The 18,836-nt window shown below is 40.4% G+C and overlaps 1 protein-coding gene across 1 annotated transcript in view; it reads right to left on the bottom strand.

Moving 5' to 3' along the window:
- The window catches only part of PPM1H (protein phosphatase, Mg2+/Mn2+ dependent 1H), an 84,117-nt gene that overhangs the window by 54,598 nt on the left and 10,683 nt on the right, over positions 1–18,836 (bottom strand). The window contains exons 2-3 of the mRNA XM_026867981.1: positions 14,199–14,367; positions 5,128–5,472 (exon numbers count right to left, since the gene is read on the bottom strand). Coding sequence (XP_026723782.1) covers positions 5,128–5,472; positions 14,199–14,367 — 514 coding nt within the window. The remainder of the gene's footprint in view (positions 1–5,127; positions 5,473–14,198; positions 14,368–18,836) is intronic.

The following is an 18,836-nucleotide window of genomic DNA, read 5'->3' as shown; positions in this document are numbered from 1 at the left end:
GGGGGGGGGGGGGGGGGGGGGCGAAGCAAAGGAAAGGAAGGCTTTCCTACAGCTTAACAAGCTTTGAGGGAAAAAAACAGACAAAAATAAAATAAAGCCCACCAATGCCACTAACACATACTGATGTAGACACATTGGCTTTTAATGCAATATTTATTAGCAGCACTTCTGGTAAAGTAGTGCAGCACAAACAGGGGCAAAAATTCCAAAACGTCTCTGAAACCTTTATGGGTATAAAGGGGCTCATTATCGACCAAGTCTGAGTGTATGCAAAGCTTTCCTCATTTTCCACCTGGAGAAAGATTTCAGAGCAAACTTTTTTTAAGCTTCTTTCCTCCTCTCGTCTGTAGCACGCAGCCCATGCCCCCATAGCAATCTGCGTGCAGGGAAAGAGCTGAGCGCTGCCAGGCAGAAGCAAATGATGCACCTTTCAACCCAAAGGGCAGTGCATGCCACTCGTGCAGACCCTGATAGAATAACAAACAAAAAAAAGAGGATTTCTATATTCTCTGTTCAAAAGGCTATTGTGTCATGCCAAGGAAGCTGCTAATTTCCTCAGTGCTCTGCCCCCCTCTAGCTGCAGGTAGGAGCAGGGTGCCCACAACGAGCTGCCTCATGCCTGGTCACCCTGGTCCCCCCTTCCTCCCTGGGTGACGGAGCACAGGGAGGATGGAGCAAAGTCTGCAGAGGACACCACGAAGTGCCACAGGGTACGTTTCCAGAGTAGGTGACAGAGAGAAGGGGTTGCTTTCTCTACCGATTATAGAAGCAGCCCTGAGACAGAGCATCCTCACCAACCTGACTGCTTTGGTCTCCTCAGCACCCACCTCTCTAAGGCTCAAACCTGGGCTTCCCAGAGCAAAAGCAAGGATTAATCATGCTAATTAACAATATCTTCCCCAAAAGGAGGAATATTATGCCACAAAGCCATTACCATCCCCTCTGTTGGAGGCTCCCAGACCCTCGATGGCGGCTTGCTCATGCCACCTTGTGGAGAGCTGGTGGCTCTTGGGGTGCTGTGACACCCCAGCTTTTCCTTCCGCCTGTCTCGACCCACACGTGTTGGGCACACAAAGTGCCGGGACACTCGCCACCAGCAGCCTCAGCCAGGTGGGCTCGTGTGAGCAGCCGATGCAGAGGCAAGGGGAGACAGCATGAAAGCAGCAAGCGTGGAGACATAAAAAGTTAATGCCAGCTATATTTGATGCTAAGTTTTAGAAATTGAGGACCTCGAAAACAGAACTAGGTACATTCAAATTGCAGTATCATCATTACCACAAGTTAGCATACCACAACAGCTAAAGTAACTTTTTCATCTATATCTGTCCTCAGAGAAGGGGCCTTTCCTCCAGAATTTCAATCTTGCTACGACAGAAAGCAGCTTTACTCCCTACACACACAGTACCACGTATCTGCTTAAAAAAAAAAGTTTCAGAAGGCATAAAGACAGAATGAACCCCTTAAACATGCTTTACCTCAGTCAAAAACACATCAAAATGCCTGCAATACTGTTTCAACCTTCCTCGTTTCTACTGCCTATTTAATCAGAGGAAGCTTTTCAAAAGGAAAACCATACAACCTATGTTGCTCTATCAAGACTGTTCAAATTAAAATGGCACAAATCTTGCAAAAGTACCTGTCTAGGTTTTATCTGAGTCAAAAAAATCAGGAGAGAAGAAAATCATGATACAATCTATACAAACTGATACTTCCAATAAATCATACAGACTAGTTCTGTGTCATCTCTTCCCATCCAAAATTGAACACGGTTCAGTGTGGAAAAGGAGCTCTCTCTTCACTTAATGTTTCTTTAAAATACACACACTGTGTCACACGCATCTATACAAGGTTAAATACAGGAAAAGGATTCTAGTTTGATGCTTCTATCCAGTACAGAACAGCACGTGGAAACATCTCTCCTGGCTCCCTAGAACTGAATCTATAAATGCACATCTTAAAACTCAAGAGATGAAAAATCAGAGGACTTACGATACATTCAGATCTTGAGCTTATTTATTTCCTTTTAACTAGAATAATTGTGATCCCTGGCAATTACTGACATAAAGCACTTTTTATTTTTTAAACAGGACAGTAAATTATTTAAGAACACAACACAAAAATATGCTAAACCCAGTTCCAACACAATCTGACAACACTGTCCAGAAGTACTTGAAAAAGGGGACAGCTTAATTGTTAAATTTTCAAGTTAGGCAATGACTTAATCTGTGTCAGCTTTTCACAGTGTTCTACTGCATGTAGCTGTCAGACAAGCACTGTCCAAAGGAAACCATACCCAATAAAGAAAACAAAAAATTTAAAAGCCTTTTGAAAGGGATGAATTGCATTTTATTTGAGACGATGCAAAACCAGGAGGAGCTTAACTGGAATTCAAAAGGCAGCCAGGGGAAAAAGAAGTAATGGCATGCTAAATGCTCCCAGGAAAAGGGGACAAAACCATCATTAGATAAACCTGTCAGGCTGGACTGTTTAAAAAAATATGGTATCTATCTACTCAACATTTTCACCAGTTCAAAGGGCTCCTTTGCAGCAATGGGTGTTTCAGGAAACAACACCAAGTCTGCCAACGTGTCCAGGAAACAGGAGCTTTCACCAAGTGCCGGGTAAAATGATACGCTCTGCCGGCACAAAACCCTCATACATTATGCACATCTGAACTGCACTGACCTAGCTCAACAACATCCATGACGTTCCAGTACAAAATAGAGCTGAATGAACAAAGCGCTATGGAAGGGGCCTAAAATCTTCACCTAAAGACCACTAGCAGTAGAAATAGCTGGAGGGAAGATCTATCATTATAAGCATAGATGAGACTCAAGAGTATTGATCTTACAAACCTCTCCCTTACACAGGCAAAAGAAAATACTCTTCTGCTGAAACCAATTGTAAGCATAAGACTCCCCCAAGAGCTTAAAGTAGATATAATTATCTATTGCTTTTCTTAATCTGACCATTTTTATAAGACTTGCTTTTAATGTAAAGCTTAATGCTGAAATTATATTGAATTCTGGTAGAGTCATTTATATAGCAAAGACAGACAATGAACTTCAACCCTCCAATAAAGAGCAAAAGTGGGAATTAAGGTATCTAATCTGTAGCATGTGAACAAAGACACAGGGAGGAAAACAAAATAGTATCTGGATTTCAGTTTAGTAATCTGTCCTCCCTTTTCCTATCACCTGTACATGCAATATCCAGCACTGTAACTGTAGTGAATTATCCAGGGTTTCTCCATTTGTCATATTCTATCCATAAAAGCCCTCCCAAGCAGTCAGATGCCTAGACATAAGCCAAGATGGTTTTCTCTCTGAACACCTAGCAGAGGTGTGAAGTCAAAATGAAGCAGGGCAGTAACAGCCCCGCTCTCTCAGATGTGTTCAGGAAGACAGCGATGGGTAATGCACACACTGCTCTTATAAGAAAGGTAGAGTACTTGAACGGCCCTTCTTTAGCTCGCTTAGTTTTGCTTTTCAGTCCCATGAAACTTCATTTCTCATCTCTCCTGCACTTTGGAACCAGTTTCAACAGGAGAGAGTGTCATGTCACACACTCAGAGCCTGGCACTCTTCCGGCCTGAAAATCACCCCAACTGAAGCATGAAATCAGTGTCCCTCTCTTAAGCAGGCTCTGAACCCACCAGGGTGCAGTGGATGGGCAAGTGTCATCTTTTCCCTTCTTTCTCAACAAAGAAAGAAGCAAGCTACTCCTCCCTTTCTGAAAAGAGTATGCTTAACTGACAGGAGATTTTCATGCATCCTCTATTTTCACCTAGCAGAAACTGAGCCCACCAGCCAGAGTCTGTAAATCTGCTGGTATGCCCCACGCTGAATGATGCCTAAGCTCTGGCTGAGGCTCCTGCTCCTGGACCCTACCGACCTAAAAGTCCAAACCCAACTGGTGGGTCTGTTTGCCTGCACTTCCTTGGGGAGAAGGAAGTGCAACTGAGCAAGATAATTGCTATTCAGAATTCAAAGTGAAGCACTGCTTTGTTGTAACAACAACTGTAGTCTCTAATTAGATGCATGTAGTAAGCAAAATTCACATATCAGGAAAAACAATGATCAAATACTTATTTACAGACAACAAATAAAACCTCTGGGAAACACTCATTAGTTCAAAAAACCTTATGCTCAAATAAGAGGCTTTTCTAAAAACAACAAACACAATTAAAAAAAGAAGAAAAATAACAAGATCAGATCTCCCAAGACCTGATCTGCATGTACTCACTGGCAGGCTAAGACTCTGCTCTGCCTGGTAGGAATTACCTTTATTAACATGGAGAAGTGAAGGAGGAAGGCACAGAACAACTAAATCAATACAGAAAAGAAAAACCTGCCTTCCATAGGGAAATTGATGGGTGTTCTGTTTCCATAGGACCATGACTTCCTCCCAGTTGTTCATGCTGCAACACAAGTCAAGTGGGTGGTAGAAACGTACTTCATACCCCACGCAACCCCACCCAACCTACCTCAGTCAAGAGATGCACATGCATTCTGACAAAGCACAGTAGTGACCGTAGGGCCACCCCAACACTAACGTGAACTACAGGTCACTGGATTGGATCAAGGATGCTGTCCCTCATCTATGTTCCTGATGTGACTGACTATGACCTGTTTATGTAGTTGTGAGCAACACAAACAAGGGCCTGTGGTGCAAGGATTGCCAAGTCTGCTGCTGCTCCAGTAGAGCAACAAGGCTTTTGAAAGTGTATGCCCATATATATAGCCTTATGGTAACAGACAATGCTGAAATCTGCTACTGCAATATACTTTTTATTGGGGGGGGGGGAGATGGGGGACGGGACTGGGACGGGACACGGGGGACATGACACACACACAACACGACATGTAAGGACCAAGCTTCTAAGAGTCATGTAATCGACAAACACGGCCATGCTGCTGCCTGGGACTTAGGGTGCAGTTCCTGCCTCACAAGGATGTACCAGGTAAGCTACTGAGGCTCTTAAAATAGTTCTGCCCACACTCAGATGGTGTTTAAGTAGGGGAAGAAAAAAAAAAAGTGAAAAAATCCCTAAATGTTCATTTTCTCCAGGCCATGCAACTCATTAATGTATGCAACAAGGACTTCAGAGCTCTGAGATATACATACCATTTCCTTAAATGCACTTTCTATGGCCCCAATAACCAGGCACTCATGTGGGATCTTCTTCTCAGTGAAGAAGCGTGTTGGAGGGGTGCTGGGTGAGCCCGGGGCCCCCACACCACCACGCAGGGAGGCTGCCCGTGTCAGCGTCCTGCTGTTGGTTGCCGGGTTGTCAGGCTCCTCTCCTAGGCAGGTGGGCGGGAGGACAGCCGTGTTCCTCAGGATGTCCGCAATCTCCTGCAGCTGGTCGAGGATATGGTGCTGCAGTAGTTTGGAAGCGACCACAGCTGCCCCCGACCCAGCATGTCCATCAAACAGGGACCAGTAGTACAGGTTGATCCCATCTATGTCCTGGAGAAGCAGGAGGGGAAGAAAGGGAAGGAAAAGAGATGGTTACCATTACACAGCCTCGAGTGACGTGGTTGGTGGCACAAGGGCAGCAGGTAAAACACAGGTAACTTTTCCAGAGGTAACCTTCTTTCTGAAATGGAGAAATACCCACTGTGTTAGTACAGCTCTGGCAGATAGGAGAGATGCTTATTTTTGCTGCACACCCTCACCATTTTCTTTTTTTTTTTTTTCTCTTTTCCTTAATCTCCTCAAAAAAGAAATAAATAAAAAAAAGGCTGAACTTGCAATCTTTCTTAATTTACAGCCATCATAGGATGTACCAACCAAGTACAGTTACTACTGTGAGACTAAGTTAATTTCTTAATGACTGTGTACATCAGAAAAGCATTCAAAAAAATCACATCACTGATAGATGATGGACCTACCACCATGAAGACCAAAATTCTACACAAGACAACACCTGATACTTCTGTGACATACCTTTTTTTTCCTCTAGGCATGAGACAAAGGATCTCAGTTTGACATCTAGTAACAAGATGTGACCCCCACTTCCATGACTGGTAGATAAGGTCCATCCATGCTGGCAAATGGGACAGATCAGGCTTTCCCTGTCTGTGCCAGCCCAGGAACCAACACAGCACACAAGGTCTTCAAGGATGGCAGACACAAGGGGAATCAGCTGCACTCCACTCATGCTAGCTTACATGTTCACTGCCTAGTTCTTCCCAGTCCTCTGAAAGGTTTCCTGTGCGGTACTAGATACATACCCTTTCAACAGAAGAGCTATGCAAGTGTTTTGGTACAGCCCTATGTATAACAGTATGCTTTTAGATCTTGTATCTTAGCTCAACTCCTAGCTTTCCAGTCAGTGCAACCGCTCTTATACAGGCAGAGTATTCAGAAAAAGTAAATTTTGGAGACCTCATTATCAAAATTAAGGTATATGTGGTAACGTTATATATTTGTTCATCAGTTGATGTGTGATGGGATTTTCAAGTATTTCTTCCTTTCTGCTCTAGACAGTCTCCTCTGACAGGTGTAAGTCCACTCAACTATTGCTCTGATTTGAGCAGAAACCATGTTTTTGCGGCAGGGTTCCCTATCACTCAGATTGGGCTCATTAACCTAGGGCTGAAGGCAGACTAAGTTCTGGGCAGCACAAGCTCCAATCTGACTGAAAGAAATATCAAGAAGCCATACCCTAGATAACCTCAACTTCTTTGGGGATAAATTCACCTAGAAATCTTCAGAGAAGCATTTAAGGCATAAGAATACCTGTCTTCACATGATAGCATATTTGGCAGCAGCATGTGGAAGAGTCCTTCCAGTCTCCCCTTTCCCCTCCATTTCTTCTTAACCATGAACCTTCTTCCAGCTATGCTGAAAACAAGCATTTATGGGGCTGCCTTGCTAGTCAGATGTGGGTGAATTCATACAGATTTAGAAATAAATCATTTTGCAAGTGACAGGCATCAAGCAATACTGTTGCAAAACATCTCATACTAAGAAAGCATAACCTAGATCTCACTGTGGTCAAACAACTTAAAAATTATATCTGCATGTCACACTGTGGTCTAATTTAGGATGACAGATGTGATTTGTTTCATTCACCCGGACATTACTCCCTTAGGTACCAGCATATAGCCTAGAGACTACCTGTATGCCACCACCTCATGCCTGAAGCACTGCTTATTTCAAACTTATGGACAGAGCTGTGAACTGCAGTTCTTATTACTTTCTGCTGTTCCAGCTGCTCCACAAAGATGGCAACCACTGGCTGTAGGAGTAAGACACACTGGAGGAAGAACACTGTAAATTGTAATTTGCAAATCCAAAAGATGTCATTCATTGTTGCCCTGAACTCCAAAATCCAAAACCTAATGCAAAATATCTCTTTCAGCATCATGTATACAGACCATCACAAGTTCGTGTTGTTCAAAGGGCAGAATTCATTGCTGAATGAGCATTATTACTTATAACTTACTTTGTTGAAATACACATTTAAAAGCCTTTATTATAAAAATTACATAAAAGACTATTTTTTCTTAAGCTTACAACACTGCTGCTGTAGTAAAGTTCAAACGTATTCTTAACCACTGCGTTAATAATATAGTCATCTGCACAGTGGAAAGTTCCTCCAAGAAAAGGAATTCAGCAGTTTATAGTGCACTCTTCATTTCATTACCAAAATGCTGAGAAAAGGGAGTACTGTCCTACAGTACTGGATTACTTACCACAGTAAGGATGATACAGGATACATCCTATCATGGTGGAAAACCCAACAAATGTACACATCTACGAATGGGGCTCCTTAGCCAGACCCACCCACTTACCCAATCTGCTAAATTAATCAAAAAATCTGTTGTGAAACTTCACCCCTGAAGGCATGACTGGCAGTTGCACTAGCTCGCTCTGGGCTCAGAACCCCTCCAAGTTCACACAACAGTTGGCTGTAAAATTCTGCTTAAACCATTTTTAACAGATAACAGGATTACTGACTTAAAAAACCTGTTTGTAAAAATAGATTGCTATTCATGCAAAAAGTAAAGTATTTTTTCCAACAGAAACAAGTATCCCAAAGTAAAAGTATTTCAGCTCAAAACTGAAGCCACTTCTTCAAAATGGCAACACTGTGCCTCCTGGGAGTTGTAGATCAAACTACTTCTCCTCCCATTCTTCTCTTAGGGTTTGGCTCCTCAGCCAAAATCCATCTCATGATGCACCATGGATAATGCTTCACGAGCTTATGTCCTCATGTCATTTGAAAGGTGCTATTCCTTTGGAGATGTGCTGCCTTTGGGGGGAAAAAAGCATTAAGACATCACACCTCTGAAAAGGAAATATTTTACCTTCCACCTAGAGGAAGAAGGTATTTTGTCATCACCTTCCCTCTATCCCCAACTATAACAGAAACTTATAATTAAGAACAAGTTTAACCTCCCCACACACTCATTTTCTTGAGTTTTCCAAAGCACGCCCCCACCAAAGTCTGTATTAGAGCTTTTCAGAAGGTGAAGGAGAACAGTTATAAATGCAATTCACTATCATTATTATATGTCCTGCACTGAACAAGCCTCATGTGGACTTGGTAGTCAAATAAGGTGCCATCAAAAGACTGGGAAGCTTTAAAACAGATCAGAACAACAGTCCATGACAAAAAGTAAAACTGAAATGAAATTGAAAACTTGCTTCCTCTAAGCCAACAGGCACCACAAATTAGGACAGAGAAACTCACATGGGCCTGAGCTGTGTTCTCAGGCTGTCACTGACATGAACACAGCACAGCCACGTCAGCTGTAGTGGTTCTTCTAGAGTTCACTGATCTTTTTTGACTAGTAATTCTTAAACAAGAGGGTGTTGCTACCAGTTCAACTAAGTTCAGACATCTATATTTCACACTTCCAAGACAGTTCTCTAAATTGTCCTTATACTCAGCAGAGAGGAAAAAAAAATAATCCCCTGCATTTTCAGACTATGCTCAGCTCATTCCCAAGTAGATTTATTTCTATCAACTGCAGAAATGTCCTAGGTAACTGAGAGGTATTATAAGCATGTAAGTCAGGGGAGATGACTACCACAACGCTGCTCTTACACCCAAGTTCTGTGTGAGATGCTCTAGGGCCTTAACCTTCAGTTGGGTTCTGCAGGCATTACTGTAACCTAAGTTTTAGTCTCCAAAAACTACTATGTATTCCTACAAAGCTTCATTTACTTTTGAACTAGCAAAAAAAGTGTAACAATAAATAATCTGTTAGCTGTCTAAAAACAAGAGGAGACAAATTCCTTTTCCCCACCCTGAGAGTAAGAACAGCTGCTCTATTTGAAAGAAATGAATTCTCCAAAATCATACCAATTCCATGAGAATTAAATATATGGTGCAAATAAAGCAGCAACTCAGAGAATGAACAAGGGCAGACAGTCAGGGAACACAGATGAGACAAAAAGCACAAAAAGGTCCTTGCTTTTCCTCCCACAGCTGAGATGACCTCTGCAGCCAACAAGCAATTACCTATTTCGGTATGCACATGCATGGCTGTTCTTTCACATTTCAGAGCTTGAACTTCTTCCCAAAAGCACTGACATTCTGCAGACTCTTAGAGAACAAGACATCTATTTCTACTAGCTCTGGTGGTATTCTGTCCAAAGCGGTCTTTCAAACATCAGTCTCCATTTGTTCTTTTAACTGGACAGAGCCCTCAAGTGGGAGTATGATCGGTCACCACAGAGATTTATTTTAGATTTCCTTTCAGATGATTCAGATTTAACAAAATTCTGAGTAGCTACCAGATATATGAATGCACTAGAAAGCTTAACAAGCTTCAGGCTCCTCAACTGCTGACCTAGCTTTCAGGAAAGTTCAGCAGTCTCCTGGGTTCTGTAATTGTAAAATATAATTAAGACACAGAAAGTTTTAGGTCAAGTAACGAATGAGAAACCATGAAAGATAATGCATATATATACACACACATATAATTGGAGCTCAGTTATAGAAAAAAAATGGGCAGCCTTAGCAATATATAGAGATCAATTTGGGACAATTTTTTCAGGTAAGCTAGACAGTGGTCCTACATTTCAAACCTTCAGAATTTCTTCTACGAAGCTAATTCCAAACAAGCAAATAAATCATGTTGCCACTGAACAGTTATTCTGAAAACAACAACCCACAACTATTATTGTTCCAAATATTAACTACACTCAGAAAATTCATTTAGGGCACATCTTTAGTTCTCATAAAATCTGAACTGGGTGGGAAATTGCCACCCTATCCTTGGAGAAAGCCTTCTCATGTTACCAATGATATGTTAAGCTGCTGGTGTCAGGCAACTAGCCTTGTGTCACACAAAACAAATACTCTGTCCCATCTTTGTGGCAAAGAAAACTGCAGAATTAATAATTATGTATCCTCACATTACAAGGACAATTAATAAATAATGCATCACATTAAGTCATGCAACCTGACTGTCACTATGACACTATCCTGGCATAGAATTCCCATTTCACTCACTGGTGGTCTTCAGTATTCACCATCAAGGTATCCCATACTTAAAGGCATTTAAAAATAGCAGCAGTGAAAAAAGCTGTGCAATTTAAAGTGAATGCTCCTGAATAGGGTCAGAGGGCAAATATGATTAATCAAGCAGTAGTGGAATGGGGTGTGGGGGGAGAGAATTAGTTTAGGTTTGAATTTGCGGAGTCTTTCCTTCTACTGCTCTGCTCAGTTTAGCACATCCTCTTTCAAGAAGAAAATTGTATTTGTGCTATTTAGCAGGTTTCCTTGGATTTTTGTGTGTTGAGGCTAAACAAATGTTCACATCTCAATCTCCTCATTTCTGGCCTACCACCTCCTCCTTCCCACTCCCAGAAGCTCTGTAGAGTCCACCTGCAGAGTCAAGGCCATGACAGAGGTACCCAATGTGTGTGGACAACCTGTGGCTCTCCAACTCCCTTATGCTGCCTTGCCAAAGCTCAGGACTGCATTGATGGGGTTAGCGTTAAACAACAATAATCACACAATCTCAGATGCAGCTGCCATTTAAGTTTCACAAACTTCTCAGAAAGTGGTTAAAACAAAGATGGCATGTGGCCTTCTCAAAGATTCTGTGGAAAAAAAGAAAAATCTGAGGACAATGAAATGGACTCTGTTAAATGAGACAGTTAACATTCCAGTTCTCATTTCCCTTGTGCTCCACACTTTAAAAACTAAACAAGAACAGAAGAAATCTTTATTTTCATTAGACAAATGCTCCATAAGTTGCTTTGCTCATCCTTCCTTCAATATTTCTACAAGGTGCTTCACCGCTCGGTGACAATTTCAGATTATGTGTTATGGTGGGAATTTCCCTGTGAGGCATTTACAGCATTCAGCCTCTGGCCTTCTTGCCTTAAATACCTGTCAGAACAATGTTATACCATTCAATGGGGTGTCTCAAGCCTGTATTTCTACATCCTATTGATACAGATTAAGTTGCACTGTCATCACATTTAATACCAAACTCATACACTCCTCAAAAAAAAATGCTTACTAACAATGCTATGCGAGGGTAAAATACAATATTATATTTCACAGTGTAAAAATATGAAAACATAAAAATATGACACATAGATATGTACTGCTTTTTTTTTTTCCTTTTTAGATATATTCACCCAACAAAAATTGTACCAAGAAAAAATTCCCACTAATTGCTAGTGTAAGACTGCCCTCTAGTAAACTTTCTCCAGAAATATGCTGTCTGTTTTGGGAAAATATATTACAAATTTAATTTCACAAGCAATGGTCTAATAACATGGTAGAATGGGTTTTACACAGTTAAATAATGAGTGCTATAGCATGCATTTAAATGTTATGTAGAAAACAGATGTAAAGTTATGTACGTATGTAAAGAACATGATAACAAGTAGCATGAAAACTGTGTACTATATTATACAGATCAGCTGGCTCCTCATTTCAGACATTATGTTCATTTCTGGTCAAAATATGTCAGAAACAGGTGAAAGAACAGAAGATTTGTAATAAGAATGTTTCAAGAAGCTTGAAAGAGAGTAAATGTTTATTTCAAAATCCAGATGAAAGTTACAAAATCAAAGCAGGAAATATACTAGTGAACAGAAATCAGAAAAATATACTAGTGAATAGAAATCAGAAAAGTCTGTGAGGTACTTCACATAACACAGGGTAACTGGATATTTAACAAGGCTGACAATCATTACGTTTGACATAGATAAAAAGAACAGCTTTCAAAAATACGCAGCCAGTTTATAGACCCTACCATTATGATACCATAACAGTATGACCACCACAGTGATGGATAACATCAAGGCTAGTGAAGATCCCTGTCCAATGATGAAACTGTTTTGTATCCCTGTATTTTCAATGCAATCCAAACATATTAGCTATGTAATGTTTGGGAAAAAAGGTCCTTCTGAAGATGATGATTAACCATGCAGTACAGTAAAAACAACATAGCCTGCCTTTTGCTTTTGAGAAGCATTTCATACTACTTTAAGCTGGAAGCTAACTGGACTTTGTGAGACAATGCTACAAAGCTTTTTCTGTCCCATGCATGCCCCCAGAATATGAAAACACAGGCAAATTCAGTACAGCCACATTCATCCACATCCCAGATGCAGAGGCCCCTAACCAGGTATCTCAAATGGTAGACCTGGAAATTAAAATAAATAAACCAAAGCTAGTACCTCTGCACAGCACCAAAGGCTGGTGTCTGCACAGGGGTCTTTGCAGCGTGCCGCATGCATGACACAGCAATCAGTGTTCTTTGTGTCAAACCAACCCATAACCTGGACCAAGCACATCTGTGGCTTATCTTGATGTGTTTTATATACATGAACAAGTACTGTAGCCAAATGCTTGCTTCACTAAACATAATTAACACATACAAAAATTAAATACACTCACAGAACCAAGGATCTGCATGAGGCAATAGCAGACAGCTGCATGGACTTTTTAGGGAAGACTTTTTAAAATGTATACTACTGAAAGGAATTCTGTTTTGCCTTGCATGCCTGTGCACAGAACTCATAGTCCCAGCAAGTACAAGGTACAATCCTTTATACAGGAGAGTGCAAATATGTACTTGAAAAAAAAATTACAACTATCTAAATCCAATGAGGAATATCAGCATCCAGGAATTGGGATGGGTGATTTAAGGAAAGATTTCAAAGAGGGAAGAACAGGGTGATTTGAAAACATGAAAAAATCTGTCAAGAGTTTGAAAACATTGCAGTAATAATAAAATACGAAACAGAACAGGAGGAGCAAGAGGTGGGGAGGGACACAGTGCAAGAGGAATGCTTGTTGCTCAGGACCCTGATGACCCCTGCAGCCATCAGGTGTACCAGGCACCATGGGGTTTTGGGAGAGAGACTGAAATAGACTGCTAATCATAACCTAGTTAAAAAAAAAAAAAAAAAAGGGTACTTATAGCCCACTGAAAGACTAGTTATCACTTAGGGAGAACTTGTGTTCTCCCAGCAGCAGAAAGACTGCATATCCACATTGACTGACTCCAACATCCAGATAGGGCATTTAGTGTTACATAGCTAAATGTCTGAATTGAACACACACTATCAATCATTGCTGGGGCCGGAGCTCCTGCTTCAGTAATAGACGAAGTAATTAGCCAGTCAGGAAACAGGACAGATGAAGAATAGCAGATGATTGCCAGTAGACAAGTGCATGACATATATCACATTCCACAGAAAAAGAGGAGCCACAGTCTGCAAAAATCACGGAATTCAGTGTAATGAATAACCTTACCCTACTAGCATAAACCAACCTTGCTACATGCAATACTGATTCAGTGAAAAGAACCAAAATGACTGTCTAATACTTAATTAAATTGTATGACTGTGTAAAAGGTGATACTGCTGTGCTTTCAGTGATTGTCACTGGACAAGTCAACCACAGTCATTAAAGTATTCTCAGCAGTAAATTTCTCAGGATTATATTTTCAAAAAGGAAAAACCAAGGAATATTTCCCTTCCCATCTTTAAAGTGTCTTAGATGCAAGAAGCATTTTTCAATGCAAGAAATCAAAAATCAAGTAGTAGAGCTAAGAAAAATATAGTTGTGTTCTGTATTTAAGCACAGATAATAAGTAACTGAAAATACATGAAACATTCAGTAAATATCTATTAGTGTCATATTGCCACATCCTTTTATATTTATTTTGTACTCCTCCATTGATAAGATGTAGAAGTCTGCTTACCGAATTGTCTTTCAGCTGAAGACCTTCTCCATTGGGCAGTGATGACCTTCGTTTCGTTGAAGAGTTCTTGTTTGGTGTAGAATTAGTGCCTCCAGCTTTCTTCTTGACAAAGAGGACTTCACAGCTGGCTTGATCTTCATTGTGCGTGCTCTTCCCTGCATTTATTACCCTAAGAAAAAGAGAAAACAAAAAAGAAAACAAGGAACATGTCCAAGTCAGTAAAGCACAGAAGCCTCCATCTGTATCTTACATGTGACTCAAGATGTACAGAACCATACCCCAGAAGTATTGCAAATACCAACTGACTTTCTTACACACAAACAAACATACACATAGGCATACTTGTTTGTTTCCATACACCTACACATGGCATAACAAGCATTTTTCACAGAACTATGTGAATAAGAACCAATGGTATCATGAGCATATTTTATCCTTAGGTATACCATACTTTTCTTTAAAAGTACTACTTGATGTTCAAGGCCGATAACACACCTCCTAGCTGAAACATGAGATCCCCAGTTCCTTTTCTACCCACCAGCCTCTCTGCTACAGTGAATAATAAATCTGTTGACTAAGGGTGTGCATTCTGACAAGTTCTAAGTCTTGCACAAACAAAATACCTGCTATATAAATCTAAAAAGCTGTTACTGCTAAAGGCACAGAAGAATATGCAACTGCTATTTGTCTGTTTAAGGGCATATATTAGAAATGCTGTGACAAATACAAAAGAAAGGCTTTGCCTGATACTTCAACATGCAAGTTAAGCTTGCTTGTACCACAACAACAGGGAGATGCATACTAAATACACCCCTCTAGCACTGCAGAACATATACCCCCCTTGCCCCCCTCCCCTCATCAAACCCTCACACCTCTGTCCCACCTGCAGCATAGAAAGCAGAATACTTGCACCAAGAGCTGCAGGCATGCAGAAACGAGCACTAAGAGCTCAGTACAAGCTTCTGACAGCCAACGGTATGCTGAGACTTCCACCACAATTGTTCATCTTCCCTCCATAAGTCATGAAGCTCAAATAACAGCTATTCCAACACCAACATTTAAAAACCCTAATCAGAAGTTTACATTATCTTGCAAAAGATCTGTTGTAAAATGGATGATACTGTGATTAGTATCATCCATCTCAGAACAGCCAAGTTCAAACACGCTTTTCACTTTCTACATGAGAACCTTATCACAGGCTGACTAATTCTGCATCATGACACCGTGTTCAGTAAGGAGTTTGACAGTCCTGGGCTCACACAGGGAAAACCTGTGCAAGCTGGGTCCATGTCTTGCTCCAACCAAGCAAAGACATGGCTGCTTTGTTGCAAGCATGTCTTCTTCCACAAACACTATCTAACCATTCCTCTTTATTGTGAGGTTTGAGTCACCTAGCAACCTGACCACTAGCCAGAGACAGCATTTCCACTTCTGGACAAACACTAAGTTTCACATCAGGCACACTATGTCTTTATGAACAACTGCTGCCTCCCCAGAAAGTAAAACAGTTTGAAGGTACATCATAATCCTGATGACAAGTTCAAGACATACCTGACTCCTTGATCTCTAATGTTTTCACTACAGTAAAATTTTACATAACAGGAAAACACTTGCTAAAGGTTGTTGAAATGAAAACAAAAACCAAAGGAAGGCCTGCAGGGGACTCTGCCCCAGCTTGCCTGCTCTTGCTGAAGTGTCAGTTCTGTGTCAGCCTTGCTTAAAAGTAATATATTCCTTTGATTTTCTAAGACCGACGTGATACTGTGACATGCAAATATGCATTCCTGTCTCTGATTAGAAAAAAAGTCTTCTAAGAAAATGTGCATCCACTGCAATTATCTGCTTTCAAAAACTGAGTTTCCTTCCAGTACCAAATCTCACACACTGCATGCAGTCTGACATCTGTATGCACAATACCACCAGTTGCTTACAAGCATTTCTTGTAAATAAACATCAACTGTGGATAAAATTACTTTGTGAAACACAAAAAGCAAATACCAAGTAGCACCTAGTTGCAAGACACCTGTGAGCAGTTACCCACTCACCTCCTGCTGTAGTGCCTAACCTTTGAGCAACAGGAGACCAAACAATGAGATTATTACAATAAACTTCTAGTCTGAAAACTTGACATTTTTCCTATTGTATTTGGAAAAACAGAAGTATATATTCAGAAAATAATTTAAATCAGCTGACCAACACCTCTTTAGTTTGAAATGCTACAAGCACTATTAAAATATTGCAGCAGCACAGAAAGTGTAGGTAATTAATATTCAGTTTAGCTGATCAGTCTCCTCACTGATGCTGCTAGCTGTTTGCAATCCCATTTTGAAAAAAAAGCACAAGACAAATAGAGACAAAAGCGATTCCATATGAAAATCTCTATGTTCCTTACAAAAATCACTCAAGTATTGGAGCTGCTCTGGTTTCTAAGCTTAGTGATGGACTTCAGGACTTGAACTGTAGGAGATATTCTGATGTTTAACAGCATGTTAAGCTATGCACAATATAGTATCATTTTATAAAGCTCTTGCCAAGAAAATTTGTCAAGGCACAGAATACATTAGAAGGGCTACAAAAACAAAGTGACCTAACAAACTAGTTTGGCAATCAGTGACCATGAAACAAATGCCTGGAAGTTGAACCTGCATACCAAACACCTTGCTAGAAGAGGACATCGTCAAAAGGAACAGGGAAAGACTGAATACTGAATAGATGTGAGGGTTGGGGTGTCAGTAATATATGTTCCTTCCTGGAATTTCACTTTATCTCCCAAAAATCCTGTTTTCCTCTCTCCAGCAGATGATTAAGTTTATTTTGGAAATCCTTCTTAAGAGTTGAACTAATGATAAGGTCATACCAGTTCTACCCTGTAATGAAGTTTAGATGGCAAAAGCTGTCCCTCTCCTGCCACTAGCACTCTTCTACTCTCACATCCCATCTTAATGGCAAACTTTGGAAAAGGGCTGCAGTGAAGCCCTGGGATTTTTTTATCTCAAAACCTGAGCTATGTGTTGGTGCCTGATGCCTAGCACTGAAGCTGGTAACACCTTCTACTCAGCTTCAAACATCTGTCTTTGCTGTCTTTTGAAATCCTTTTCTCTGCAGCTTCTTAAATCCTTCCTCGAGGCAATTCTTTCAGCCAGCTTCCCAATGCTGATTTCACTGTTGTCTTTCCTTCTTGCTCTCCCAGACTGTAACCTACCAGGACAAAAACCACATCTAAGCTGCTTATGCAAGTAACAAAGCAGAACTAACAACATATTCCTGTCTCCAAGAGGTAACTCTTAATTAGACCTCTGAAAGTTTTTATGGAAAATCTACCATCCCCCTCCTTCCACAGAGGAAATACCTCAGCTTCCTAAGATTTTTCTGTTCCCCATCATATCTCTTTTTCTGTCTGCTTTGAAAAATGTTATCCCCCAGTAAAGTGAACAAACTAGGATAAAGCACTACCTTCTAACACATAACTTTAAAAAGCCTCCCCCACCAAAAACCACTCCAATCCTCACTTCCATTTTATCATGGATTCAAACAATAATAATAAAATACAGAGAAAGAGGAATTAAAAGAAAAGATTGAGGCCTATATAATTCTTTATCTTTTACTCATTCTTTTGTTTTCTCTCCTCATGATTCTTCAAGGAACTGTTTGATTAGACCTATTTATGATCAATTCCTTCTCATCCCTTCCCTCCTCTCCCCCATTAAACATTTTTATCCTATCCAAACTTTTACAAAGTTCAACCCAATTAATGTATCTAATTTGAATCAGAACCTCCTCTTTTTACAGAATTAGCTGCCTCTTTTGTGTCAAACACACTGCTCAGTAATAAATAAATAATCCTAAGGTTTAGTTCACAGTATAGTAGTGCTATTAAAAATACATCCTAGTTTGCAAACAGGAGCTTTCTGAAGCCTGCACAGAGAGGTGGTGGTGTTTGGTCACACTTGAAGAGGTACTTGTATCAACCTTGATGGACACTTCAGTACTTCACAAGACTAATCTCAAACATGTCCGCAGCTAAAAGTAAATCTTCCAGCTAAGAGCCAGCTGGTTTGTTTGGTTCATAATTAGCATTCTGCTGGTATCTCATGAGACCCCAAATCCCATCTGACTGAATGGAAATGTAGGTCACACTGTGCTTCTATTCTTCATTCAACAAGCAGAGCCCAAATTCCTGTGCCAAGGTCACTGATTACAAAATCCTGAGTTTATCTTAAAAAAAATCAAAATAGGCCAGTTGAACAAATCCGAAACAGGTTTTGATAATGGTTTCCTGACTAAAAAAAAACCAACCACCCCACCAAAAACCAGCTCAAGTCTTTTGAAGCATATTTATTCAGCCCTCTTTTTCACACTCATATCAGTACATATATTCTTTGGTTGTTTTACTCCTCCCTATACCATGCTTTTTGAGATTACGCTAAATTTTATTTGCTTCAGCAAAACTTCTAAACTATGCTGTAGTAGGAGAACTTCACTCAAGTCTAGATCTCAAATTCTGAAAAAAATGTAAAGTAGTTGTCCAAGTATTTGTTTTTTTAAACTCACAAGTCTAGCAAAATTTCATATGTAACATACCCAGATAAAAATAATGGGTGAAAGAAAAGAGTTCAGCAGAAATTCTGAATAATGCAT

Source organism: Athene cunicularia, assembly GCF_003259725.1.
Source record: "Athene cunicularia isolate RWA chromosome 1 unlocalized genomic scaffold, athCun1 chr1_part2, whole genome shotgun sequence".
Lineage (NCBI taxonomy): Eukaryota > Metazoa > Chordata > Aves > Strigiformes > Strigidae > Athene > Athene cunicularia.
The sequence above is the reverse complement of the archived record's forward strand: the minus strand, read 5'-3'. Positions and strand labels throughout refer to the sequence as shown.